This window comes from Oryctolagus cuniculus, chromosome 19 (assembly GCF_051225735.1).
Source record: "Oryctolagus cuniculus isolate XC-2025 breed Fujian yellow rabbit chromosome 19, ASM5122573v1, whole genome shotgun sequence".
NCBI classification, from domain to species: Eukaryota; Metazoa; Chordata; class Mammalia; order Lagomorpha; family Leporidae; genus Oryctolagus; species Oryctolagus cuniculus.
In genome coordinates, this window is record NC_142885.1 from 42,518,826 (window position 1) to 42,531,389 (window position 12,564).

Sequence of the window (12,564 nt, forward strand, 5' to 3'; positions counted from 1 at the left end):
TTGGAACCCTCCCCGCCACCCCTGCCTATACCTCCAACTCTTGAACAGGTTCTCCTTCACCACCTTCCTCAGGTCCATCCTGGGTGTCACTATCATGAGATGAGGGAGTTTGGGAGGGGCTGGAAGGCCCGCCCAGCAGCTGAGGTGGGAGCGAGCGCAGCAGCTCTTCCAATGGCAGTTCTCCCTCACGTCGAAGCAGCTCAATCTCACGCCTCTGGGTCTCTGCATCATTGCCTTCCTGTTGTTCTTCAACCTCAATCGTCTCCTCATCATCCTCTTCCTCCTCTTGGGGTTGGAAGTCCCCATCTATAGCAGGAGAACAAGGTCACAAAGTCCACGGGCCCTGCAAGCCACAGGGTGGGTTTTTCAGCTCTGGAAAGGGTACATGGGGACAAGTAACAGGACCAAAGAGAACACACACCTTCCTCATCCAGCCGGGAAGCCGGGTGTGGAGGACTGGAGGCAGCTGAGGAAGAGCCAAGGCAAGGAGAAGAACAAGCTTTGCTGGAGGGCAGAGGCTGGTTGAGGCTCTGAGACAGAAGGTCCGAGTATTTTTCAGTTTGCCCAACAATGAAGTCCAGGTGCAGATCCAAGGCTTTTTTGCGCTTTTCCTCAAGTCGCGACTGTTGCTTGAATTGCACCACCTGCCAGAGTTATGTCTCGTCATTACAATAATCATTTACTAGAGCCAGCAATGCTGCACAGAGGATTAAGATGTTGCCTGCAATGCCAGCACCCCACATGAGCCCGTATGAATGGAAATCTCTGTTTCTCCTTCACTCTCTGTAGCACTTTCAAATAAAAAATTAAATCTTTAAAAAAAAAAAACTATGCATTTTGTCACCTAAGGTTTAGGGAGGCCTTTGCCAGGCTCTCTGGGCTGGGGTATCAGGAAGGAAGGGTTAAACAATCTCAAGAGTGCGACAGCGTGCTTCTGAGGAAAGCACAGGGGAGCACAGGCAGAGAAGAGCTAGCTCAGCATCAGGCAGCTGGGAAAGCCCTACCAATGCATTCAGAGCTAAAGGGTAAAATAAACAGGTACCCCCACGTGCCAAACAGGAGAGAAGTACCCCTAGCAGAAAAAAAAGTCAAGGATGTACAAAACAAAACTAGGGACCAGCCTGTGGCATATGAAGCCACAATCCACAATGCTGGCATGCCAACATCCCATATCAGAACACTAGTTAGAGCCCTGGCTGCTCTACCTCCAACCGAGATACCAACTAATGTGCCTGAAAAGGCAGAAGATGGCCCAAGCACTTGGGACCCTGTCACCCATTGGGAGACCCAGATGGAGCTCTTGGCTTCATCCTGGTCCAGCCCTGACCATCATGGCTATTTGGGGAATGAACCAGCGGATGGAAGTTCTCTGTCTCTTCTCTTTCTCTATCACTCTTTCAATAAATAAAACAGATCTTAAAGAAAGCAAGCCGTCTGAAGTGGGGTTCCACATCTACAGAGCCAAACAGCCACAAGTTGAAAATATGTGAAACCCAGAAATATAGGATGGTTGACAGACCACTTGTAGGCAGCCAGTGCTGTGGCATAGTAGGTTAAGCCTCCATCTGAGGCGCCGGCATCCCATACGGGTACCAGCTCAAGTACCAGCTGCTCCACTTGTGATCCAGCTCCCTGCCAATAACCTGGGAAAGCAGTGGAAGATGGTCCAAGTGCTTGGGCCCCTGCACCCATGTGGGAGACCCAGAGGAAACTCCTGGCATAGGATTGGCCCAGCTCTTGCCATTGTGGCCATTTGGGGAGTGAACTAGTGAATGGAAGACCTCCTTCTGTCTCTCCCTCTCTCTGTGACTCTGTCGCAAATAAACAAATAAACTAAAAAAAAAAAAAAAAAAAAAAAAGAGAGAGAGAGAGAGAAAGACCACTTATGATGCCCACATCCCTTAACAGAGTACCTGGGATTAACTCCCAGCTCTGCTTCTGATGTCAGATTCTTTTTATTATTATTTTTATTTATTTATTTATTTTATTTATTTATTTTTTTGACAGGCAGAGTGGACAGTGAGAGAGAGAGAGAGAGAGAGAAAGGTCTTCTCCTGCCGTTGGTTCACCCTCCAGTGGCCGCCGCACCGTGCTCATCCAATGGCAGGAGCCAGGTATCTATCCTGGTCTCCCATGGGGTGCAGGGCCCAAACATTTGGGCCATCCTCCACTGCACTCCCTGGCCACAGCAGAGAGCTGGCCTGGAAGAGGGGCAAACGGGACAGAAGCCGGCGCCCCGACCGGGACTAGAACCCGGTGTGCCGGCACCGCAGGGCAGAGGATTAGCCTAGTGAGCCGCGGTGCCGGCCCTGATGTCAGCTTCTTAATGTACACCCTGAAGTGGCAGCTCATAGCTCAATTACTTATGTCCTTGTCACCCATATGGGAGCCCTAAATTGAGTCCTGCTTCCTGGCTTCAGACTGGCTCACCCTGTCTGCTGCAGGTATTTAGGGGGTGAACGAACAGATGGGCAATCTCTCTCTCCCATCTCTCAATTACATAAAAAAAAAAAAAAATTTTAAAGGACAATCTCATTGACTTTAAAAAAGACTGGGAGAGCTCTCTCCACCTCTCAAATATATTTTTAAAAAAAAAGTTTTTAAAGGAAAATCTCATTGACTTAAAAACTGGAATCTGGAGGCTGACACTGTGGCATAGCAGGCTAAGCCTCTGCCTATGGCGCTGGCATCCCAAATGGATGCTGGTTCTAGTCCTGGCTGCTCCTCTTCCAATCCAGCTCTCTACTATGTGCTGGGAAAGCAGAAGACAGCCCAAGTGCCTGGACGCCTGCACGTCTGCACGTTCGTGTGAGACTAGAAGAAGCTCCTAGCTTTAGATTGGCCCAGCTCTAGCAATTGTGGCCATTTGAGAAGTGAACCAGCAGATGGAAGATCTTTCTGTCTCTACTCTTGTCTGTAACTCTAGCTCTCAAATAAATACAAATAAAAATCTTTAAAAAATAAAAAGTGAATCTGTACTTAACAGGTCCAGTTTTTCATTATTTCCTATCAATACAAAGTAACACCTCCATTATCATATATAATCTGTAAGTAATTCAAAATTTGCAGATGTGCATGGGCTTTATGTAAACATTACACAACTTCATATAAAGGACTTCAGCATCCTTGGATTTTGGTGTCCATAGACGGGGAGCACAGGAACTGCCCTTGGATACCAAGAGACAACTGTCCTAACATACAGACAACACAAACTATTGGCATAAGTCAGTGAGATGACACAAATACACTTTAGGAGAACCCTGCAAACAGGTGCCTAGAGGGGTTAAGGAGTACTGTTCATCCCCAAAGGCCCACATTTGGCCACTACATTTCCTTTTTCACAGCATTCATTGCTAGAAAGATCCAAAGCACAACAGAAATATCATTAGAGTCATTTCAAATTGTAAATTCACTCTCAAGGAGCTGTGATCCTTCCTAAACCGTGCCAACCACCAACCTAACCCAGGTCCATCTCCCTTTTCCACTCCCTACTGCCTACTTTCTCCACGTTGCTCCAGAATTGTCTGACATCTTTGGCCATGGTGGAAGCAATTCGTCGAAGCTTGGCCTGCTCCTCCCTCCGGGCCCGTTCCTCTTTCTGGCGCTGCTCCTCGTGGTGCCGGATCACCATGCGCACCACCTATTAGAACAAAGACGAGCATGGAAACACTCAAAGCCAGACCTCTCACCCACCCAAATACCAAGAAAATAATCAAGGTCAAGAAATTTGAGATGTTGCAGCTTGCCTCGTGATACTATGGGCATCAAAAAGCACTCTGCACCATTCTACTCAGTTCCCTTCCCACTAATGCCCCATCAAGGGAACGCACATTAGAAAAGGAAATGAAAGGTGACCCAGTGGGGCCCTACCTTCCGGGCCACACCCCTCTTCCAACGGCGCTCCTGAGCGAAGTCAGCAGACAGCCACTGCATCTCTTCACACAGGTAGTCCCAGTGGCCTTTGGGGCGAGGGGGCTCTGGAACTTTGGGCAACCTCTTCAGTGACCAAAAACCCTCCTTCCGCAGCTCAGCAATCCGAGTCTCAATCTCGGCTTCCTGAGGAGGAAGAGCTAGGTCAGCCGACAGTTTCTGCACACTTACTCCACCTCACTGCCCAGCTGGCTTCCTCGGCACCAACCAGGCTGATTGTCTGACGCCTGTGTCTAGTCCACATCCCAACCCTACAAATAGGTACTATGCTCTCTTCAGATGAAAGAAATCAGCGACACAGTGATTTCTCTGAAAGAAGTAAGAGCTAGGAATCAATAACCAAGTCTAAATACTCCAGACACCAGACGTCATGCTTTTCATTATTTCATATGATCCCTACATCACATAAACAGGCAAATCTTGAGAAAACAGATCCCAAAGGGAGCTCCCCAGAGAGGCAAAGAGCGGATGTTTCATCCTTCATTGCAGATACGAAGATCCACCATCACTGAAGAATTCTACTTAGAGCATGCTCATGCTGTATTAAACTTAGAAATATGCTATACAATCCTATTTGCATATTATTACAAAAACACTGCAAAATTATACATGAAAAAATTAACGGTTGGGGCCGGCACTCTGGCATAGGTTAAGCCAGGGCCTATAATGCTGGCTTCCCATATGGGAGCAGCTTCGTGCCCCAGTTGCTCTACTTCTGATCTGGCTCCTTGCTAATGGCCTGCAAAAAGCAGCAAGTATTTGGGCCCCTGTCACCCATGTGGGACCTGGAAGAAGCTACTGGCTTTGCTCTGGCCCAGCCCTCACTGTTTGCTGCCACCTGGGGAATGAACCAGCAGATGGATGATCTGTCAATCTCCCTGTTTCTCTGTAACTCTTTCAAATAAATAAACCTTTTTTAAAGGCTTATTCTGACATACTTGAAAGGTAGAGTTACAAGAGAGAGGTCTTCCATCCACTGGTTCACTCCCCAAATGGCCACAATGGCTGTGACTGTGCCAGGCTGGAGCCAACAGTCAGGAGCTTCTTCTAAAGTCTCCCATGTGGGTACAGGGGCCCAAGCACTCAGGCCATATTCCATTGCTTTCCCAGGCACATTCGTGGGGAGCTGGACAGGAAGTGGGGCAGCCACATTTAGAATCAGCTCCCATATGGGTTGCTGGCATCACAGGCAGCAGCTCAACCCATGCCACAGCACTGATCCTAAAAAAATGAATCTTAAAAAAAATTCACTGGCCAGCACCATGGCTCACTTGGCTAATCCTCCGTCTGTGGCACCGGCACCCCAGGTTCTAGTCCCAGTTGGAGCGCCGGATTCTGTCCCAGTTGCTCCTCTTCCAGTCCAGCTCTCTGCTGTGGCCTGGGAGGGCAGTGGAGGATGGCCCAAGTGCTTGGGTCCCTGCACCTGCATGGGAGACCAGGAGGAAGCATCCGGCTCCTGGCTTTGGATCAGCGCAGTGCCAGCCATAGCGGCCATTTGGGGGGTGAACCAACGGAAGGAAGACCTTTTTCTCTCTCTCTTTCTAACTGTGCCTGTTAAAAATAAAAAATAAATTAAAAAAAATTTTTTTCTTTAAAAAGCATTTGAGGGGCTGGCGCTGTGGCAGAGTAGGTTAAGACTCCACCTTAGGCCGGCGCCGCGGCTCACTAGGCTAATCCTCCGCCTTGCGGTGCCGGCACACCGGGTTCTAGTCCTGGTTGGGGCACCGGATTCTGTCCCGGTTGCCCCTCTTCCAGGCCAGCTCTCTGCTATGGCCAGGGAGTGCAGTGGAGGATGGCCCAAGTGCTTGGGCCCTGCACCCGCATGGGAGACCAGGAGAAGCACCTGGCTCCTGACTTCGGATCAGCGCAATGCGCTGGCCGCAGCGTGCCAGCTGCGGTGGCCATTGGAGGGTGGACCAACGGCAAAAAGGAAGACCTTTCTCTCTGTCTCTCTCTCTCTCTGTCCACTCTGCCTGTCAAAAAAAAAAAAAAAAAGACTCCACCTTCAGCGTTGGCATCCCATAAGGGTGCTGGTTCAAGTTCCAGCTGCTCTACCTCTAATCCAGCACCCTGCTAATGGCTTGGGAAAGCAATGGAAGATGGCCCAAGTGCTTGGGCCCCTGCACCCGCTTGGGAGACCCAGAAGCAGCTCCCAACTCTTAGCTTCAGATTGCACCAGCTCTAGCCATTCTAGCCATTTGACGAGTGAAACAGTGGGTGGAAGACCTCTCTGTCTCCCTCTCTCTCTGTGACTCTGCCTCTCAAATAAATAAATAAAAAGCATTTGAAGTGTTTTTGTAACAGAGGTGACCAAAAAACTCAAACTGGGGCCAGCGCTGTGGCGCAGCGGGTTAAAGCCTCAGCCTACAGCGCCTGCATCCCATATGAGTGCTGATTTGAATCCCAGCTGCTCCACTTCCAATGCAGCTCTCTACTATGACCTGGGAAAGCAGCAGAAGATGGCTCAAGTCCTTGGGCCCCTGCACCCTCATGGGAGACCTGTAAGAAGCTCCTGGCTCCTGATCAGCTCAGCTTTGGCTGTTGTGGTCATTTGGGGAGTGAACCAGTGGATAAACGACCTCTTTCTCTCTCTTTGTAACGCCTTCAAATAAATAAAATAAATCTTTAAAATACTGTCAGAGTTGAGACATGGAACTAAATGGCGTGATAAAGAAAACATCAAAAAGGACTAGGAGGGGCCAGCACTGAGGTGCAGTGGATTACTCTGCTCCTGTGATGTTGGCATCCCACACGGGCACTGGTTTGAGTCCCTGCTGCTCCATTTCCAATTCAGCTCCCTGATATTGCAACTGGGAAAGCAGTGGTTGATGGCCCAAATATTTGGTCCCCTGTCACCCATATGAGAGAACAAAATGGAGTTCCAGACTCCTGGCTTCAGCCTGGCCCAGCTGTGGCATTAGCATCAACTTAGTGAGTAAACCAGTTGATGGAAGATCTAGATCTCCATCTCTAAACAGAACAAAGGGGCAGCGTTGGGGCCAGCACTGTGGCGCACCTGGCCTGAGGTGTCAGCATTCCATGTGGGCACCGATTCGAGACCCGGCTGCTCCACTTCCCATCCAGCTCTCTGCTGTGGCCTTGGAAAAGGTAAGATGGCCAAAGTCCTTAGGTCCCTGCACCTGCGTTGGAGGCCTGGAGAAAGCTCCTGGCTCCAGATCGGCGAAGCTCCAGCCGTTGCGGCCAATTGAGAAGTGAACCATCAGATGGAAAACCTCTTTCTTTCTCTCTCTTTCTGTGTAACTCTTTCAAATAAATAAATCTTAAACAAAACAAAACAAAGGGGCAGTGTTGTGATGCAGCAGGCTAAGCTGCTATGTGAGAAGCCAGCATCCCACATCCACATGAGCAGTGGTTTGAGTCCCAGCTGTTCCACTCTGATCCAGCTCTCTGCTAATGCACCTGGGAAAGCAGTGAAAGACAGCCCAAATACTTGAGCCCCTGCCACACACGTGGGAGAGTTTTGGCTCCCAGCTTTGGCCTGGCTCAGTCCCAGCTGTTGTGGCCTTTGGTGAGTGAACCAGTGGATAGAAGATCTCTGTCTCCTCCTCTCTGTCACTTTCAAATAAAATAAATCTTTTTTTTTTTTTTTTTTTGACAGGCAGAGTGGACAGTGAGAGAGAGAGACAGAGAGAAAGGTCTTCCTTTTGCCGTTGGTTCACCCTCCAATGGCTGCTGCAGCCGGTGCGCTGCAGCCGGCGCATCGCTCTGATCCGAAGGCAGGAGCCAGGTGCTTCTCCTGGTCTCCCATGGGGTGCAGGGCCCAAGCACTTGGGCCATCCTCCACTGCACTCCCGGGCCACAGCAGAGAGCTGGTCTGGAAGAGGGGCAACCGGGACAGAATCCGGCGCTCCAACTGGGACTAGAACCCCGTGTGCCGGCACCGCAAGGCGGAGGATTAGCCTATTGAGCCGCGGTGCTGGCCAAAATAAATCTTTAAAAAAAAAAAAAAAGCTTAGGGGACCAGCACTGTGGCATAGCAAGTAAAGCTGCCTGTAGCCTGGAATCCCATATGGCGCCAGTCTGAGTCCTGGCTGCTCCACTTCAGATCCAGCTCCCTGATAATGCACCTGGGAAAGCAGCAGAGCAGAGAGCTGGATGGGAAGTGGAGCAGCCAGGACTCAGACTGGCGCCATATGGGATGCTAGAGTCCCAGGCAGTGGCTTTACCTGCTAGGCCACAGCACTGGCCCCAAGAATTCACATTTCTAAAAAATACCCAGGGGGCCAGCACTGTTGGCGTAGAAAGTTAAGCCTCTACCTACAGTGTTGGCATCCACGTGAGTGCCAGCTCAAGTCCCAGCTACTCTACTTTCGATCCAGCACCCTGCTAGTGTGCCTGTGAAAGTAGCAGAAGATGGCCTAAGGCCTTGGACGCCAACACCCTTGTGGGAAAATCTGTCTCAGTCTTCCCCTCTAACTTTGCCTTTCTAAAGATTTATTTATTTATTTGAAAGTCAGAGTTACACAGAGAGAGAAGGAGAGGCAGAGAGAGAGTCTCTTCTATCTGCTGGTTCACTCCCCAACTGGCCCCAACAGCCAGAGCTGTGCCGATCTGAAGCCAGGAGCTTCTTCCAGGTCTCTCACGTGGGTGCCAGGGGCCCAAAGACTTGGGCTATTTTCCACTGCTTTCCCAAGCCATAGGAGAGAGCTGGTTCAGAAGTAGAGCAGCCGGGACTAGAACCGGTGGCACATACAGGATGCCAGCACTGCAGGCGGTGGCTTTACCCACTACACCACAGCATTGGACCCTAACTCTGCCTTTCGAAAAATAAACCTTCCATCCTGAAGAAGCTTCTAGCTCCTGGCTGGCTTCAGCCTGGCTATGCCCCAGACATTGTGGCCATTTGGGGAGTGAATCGGCAGATGGAAGGTTATCTCTTTCTCTATATCTCTGCCTTTCAAATAAATAAATCTAAAAAAAAATATCCAGGCGATGCTGATGCTACTGGCCCAAAACAATTTACCAGTGATATATGTAACACAGACTGCAGCACAGCAGCAGAAACTGTCAATTATAAGAACATCACGGTTAACAAAACACTTTTATGCCTATTCATTTCTTTCACTTAAAGCTTATAATGGCCATTTCGATTTTTAAGGAAAAGTAAAATGAGGTTTAAAATTCAAACAATCGGGCCGGCGCCGCGGCTCACTAGGCTAATCCTCCGCCTAGCGGTGCCGGCATACCGGGCTCTAGTCCCGGTTGGGGCGCCGGATTCTGTCCTGGTTGACCCTCTTCCAGGCCAGCTCTCTGCTGTGGTCAGGGAGTGCAGTGGAGGATGGCCCAGGTGCTTGGGCCCTGCACCCCATGGGAGACCAGGAAAAGCACCTGGCTCCTGGCTCCTGCCATCAGATCAGCACGGTGCGCCGGCCGCAGTGCGCCGGCCGCGGCGGCCATTGGAGGGTGAACCAACGGCAAAGGAAGACCTTTCTCTCTGTCTCTCTCTCACTGTCCACTCTGCCTGTCAAAAAAAAAAAAAAAAAAAAAAATTCAAACAATCGGTTCAACATCATACAAATTAAGGCAGAGTCTTACAACACTTAATTCCAAGAAAATAAAGGAGAGGAACGTGAAATGCCCAAGGCACATATGAGTTCTGGGAAGAAGGCCCCAAGACTCCTAACAGGCCTCCTTGATACGTACGTGCTTGGCCTGCTCCGCAATCTCGGCATGGCTCTTCTCCCATTTTGGGCCCTTGTTAGACAGGTCGGCCACCTGTGGCACGCTGAGCCCCTCCAGCGGCACCGTGGCACCATCTGGGGGGCCTGGAGGTCCATCCAGAGAGGAATCTTGAGCTATGTGCTGAGGGGAGATGCCACCTGCCCTACTAGAGGCTGGGGAGCTGGATGAGGCAGGGGACACAGGATTACTGCCTGTCATGCCGTCCGACACCATCTAGGAAAGAGGCAAGAATTGAGAAAATGAATGCTTAGCAAGGTGCAAGTGCTTTCAGTACATTATTTTGTTCCATCTTCAGAAGAAAAAAACTATGGAACAAATACCAATCTCATTTTTACAAACACAGACATTAGACGTGTTTTTAAAACGGTGCTCAAGACAGCAGAGCCAACTTATAGCAGATAATGTTACAGAGTACTGTCCTGACGTCTACATGGCTCCCGGACTCAGTCTACTGCCATGGCATGTGATTTCCAATTTCACTGATTCTTCCTGAGCCTCAGTGAGTTCACTCACAATTGCAGATCCATATTCCTCCCACATTATCACAGCAAACAGGGGACATTCACCTATGCAACAAATCCAGTCTGACACCAAGTTCAACACACACCAAAAACACAAAAACAAAAACCCCAGCCACCTACACATCTTCACTAAAGAATGAAGAGTGAGGAGACGGCCACTATTCTCAAACACCCGCACATTACAAGGTACAACACAAGTAAATGAAGCAGAGGGGCCAGTGTTGTGGCGCAGCAGGTTAACCTGCGGTCTGCAATACTGGCATCCCGCGAGGGCATCGGTTTGAGTCCTGGCTGCCTCACTTCTAAACCAGCTCCCTGCTAATGCACCTAGGAAAGCATGGGAAGATGGGCCCAAGTGCTTGGGGCCCCTGCAACCATGTGGGAGACCTGGATGGAGTTCCAGGCTCCTGGCTTCAACCTGGCCCACCCCCGGCCATTGCAGCCATTTGGAGAGCGAACCAGCAAATGGAAAATCTTGTCTGTCTTCCCCTATCTCTGTATCTCTGTAACTCAGCCTTTCAAAAAAATATACCTCAAAAAAAAAAAAAAAAAAAAGTGGAAAAATAAAAAACCTACTGAAATATGGATACTCAGGACACTCTGAAAATTCACTCTCCAGCACACCTCACAGTGCCCCAAATTTCTAGCTCACCTAAGTGACCATTCTTTGTCATCAGCTTTCCCATTTACTCTTGTGAAAATCAGAAGCAACAAATCTGTAAACATCAAAAGCCTACAGGACACAAAACTACATCTGTCCAGTTTCAAAAGCCAGGTTTCTTTCCCCTGCCCTACACACTTCCATGGTACAAGAATGAATGGTACACAGCATCCACAAAGCTTAGCCTGTTCCAGTTCCAAAATATGTTAAATTATTCTCAAAAATGCGCAAGCATTCTGCCAACCTCCTTTTCCAGCATGGTCTGTTCCACGTTTTCCGGCAGCAAGGAGCTCCTGCGCTCCTGGAGATCAACACTGCACTCGTGTCAAATAGCATCTAGGTATTCAACAGCCTTGACATCCTGAAGCACAAGCTACCTAAGCTCCAGACCCAGCTACCCAACTAGCTAAGACTTGCCACATTATTTCTACCTCAGAGCCAGCAGTCCACAAAGCAAGAAACATAAGCAACCCTCCCAACTTGTCCAACCTGTGTCTGTAGAATTGGGAGCTGAGGGTGAGCAGGGGAGGGGCTGCTCTGCATGGTCCCACTCCCAGGCTCCTCGTTGGATGCCTGAAGAATGACTGGGTTGTTATCACCACTGCTGCTGGCCGAGGGGCTGGCGTCCGGCTGCAGGGCATGCTGGGAGCTGGCCTCATTCTGGGCCACTGGCCACCGGGACCCGCCTTCCAGGGCCCGGGGCCCACCAGGGCGTCCCAGCCTCCGCTCAGGTCCACCAGCCTCTGGAGCACCTAAAGCAGGGTAAAAAAGATAGAAACGGGAGTCAAGGAAATTAAACAATGTTTTCCAGAAACAAAAAAAACTTCAAAAAGTAAAGAAAAACAGTTGATTATAGGCTACATTTCTTGAGCATTCATTATGTATCAGGTGTTTTCCTAAGTACTTCCTTGATGTGTTCTATAATCTCACACCTACCTTATTTTAAAACTTTTTCACACACTGAGAATAAAATCATGCAGGAAAGATCCCTGATCTATGTGGAACTTACATTCTAACATTACTTCCACATTTTAAGTTAAGAAATCAGGATACAAAAAGACAGAATGGCCTGCATAAAGTCACCCAGTAAGAAACAGGTAATCTGATGCTAAAACTGTGAAGAACCTACTGCTATCCCCTGGTAGAACCAGGAAGACTGGACTGTCCTCTACCCAAAGCCCCAGTTCCATCATCGCACCATTAGCACCAAACCCTCCACAAAGATATCACATGCAAAGATTATCATACTTCTGCAAAACAAAAACCCACAAGTATCGACCTGCAATTTCTCATCATTTCCTATGTTTCCTCCCGCTAGCGTCAGTACACAAAGTGCCACAAGAACCCGTACCTGTGTGAGCTGAGACCACAGCCCCTGTGAAAGTCTGCACTTCCACGGTGCCGCCGTACTGAGGAGTATCACGCCTGAAACAAACAGGAGAGGAGAAAAGCAGCAGTTAGGAACCAATCCACCTTTGCCAACATCTACCACGGCTTATTGTTTACTCCAGCGTTTTGACACTTCTAAATATCAGTTCAAAAGCTGGGAAAACTACAGCAGCAGGAAGAGCTCACATTTCAAAAAATAAAAATAAAAAAATCAAATCATGTTTAGTGAAAAGAGAATTCTGCAGGGACATAAATTTCTGGCAGGGAGGAGAAGGGGGATAAAGTGAAGCAAAAGAAAAGAAGTAAAAATTAAAAAGCTTCAGTGTAAAAGGCTCCAACCAGAGAATGGAGGTGGAAACA

The 12,564-nt window shown here is 49.1% G+C and overlaps 1 protein-coding gene across 5 annotated transcripts in view; it reads right to left on the reverse strand.

Moving 5' to 3' along the window:
* The window catches only part of SRCAP (Snf2 related CREBBP activator protein), a 47,467-nt gene that overhangs the window by 33,630 nt on the left and 1,273 nt on the right, over nt 1-12,564 (reverse strand). For all 5 annotated transcript variants that reach the window (XR_016225860.1, XM_070064861.2, XM_070064857.2 and 2 more), the window contains exons 2-8: nt 12,167-12,240; nt 11,305-11,567; nt 9,595-9,846; nt 3,871-4,056; nt 3,500-3,640; nt 422-644; nt 32-306 (exon numbers count right to left, since the gene is read on the reverse strand). Coding sequence is in view for 4 of the 5 variants with exons in the window: in XM_070064861.2 (XP_069920962.2) it covers nt 32-306; nt 422-644; nt 3,500-3,640; nt 3,871-4,056; nt 9,595-9,846; nt 11,305-11,358 (1,131 nt within the window). In the remaining variant the exon portion in view is untranslated. The remainder of the gene's footprint in view (nt 1-31; nt 307-421; nt 645-3,499; nt 3,641-3,870; nt 4,057-9,594; nt 9,847-11,304; nt 11,568-12,166; nt 12,241-12,564) is intronic.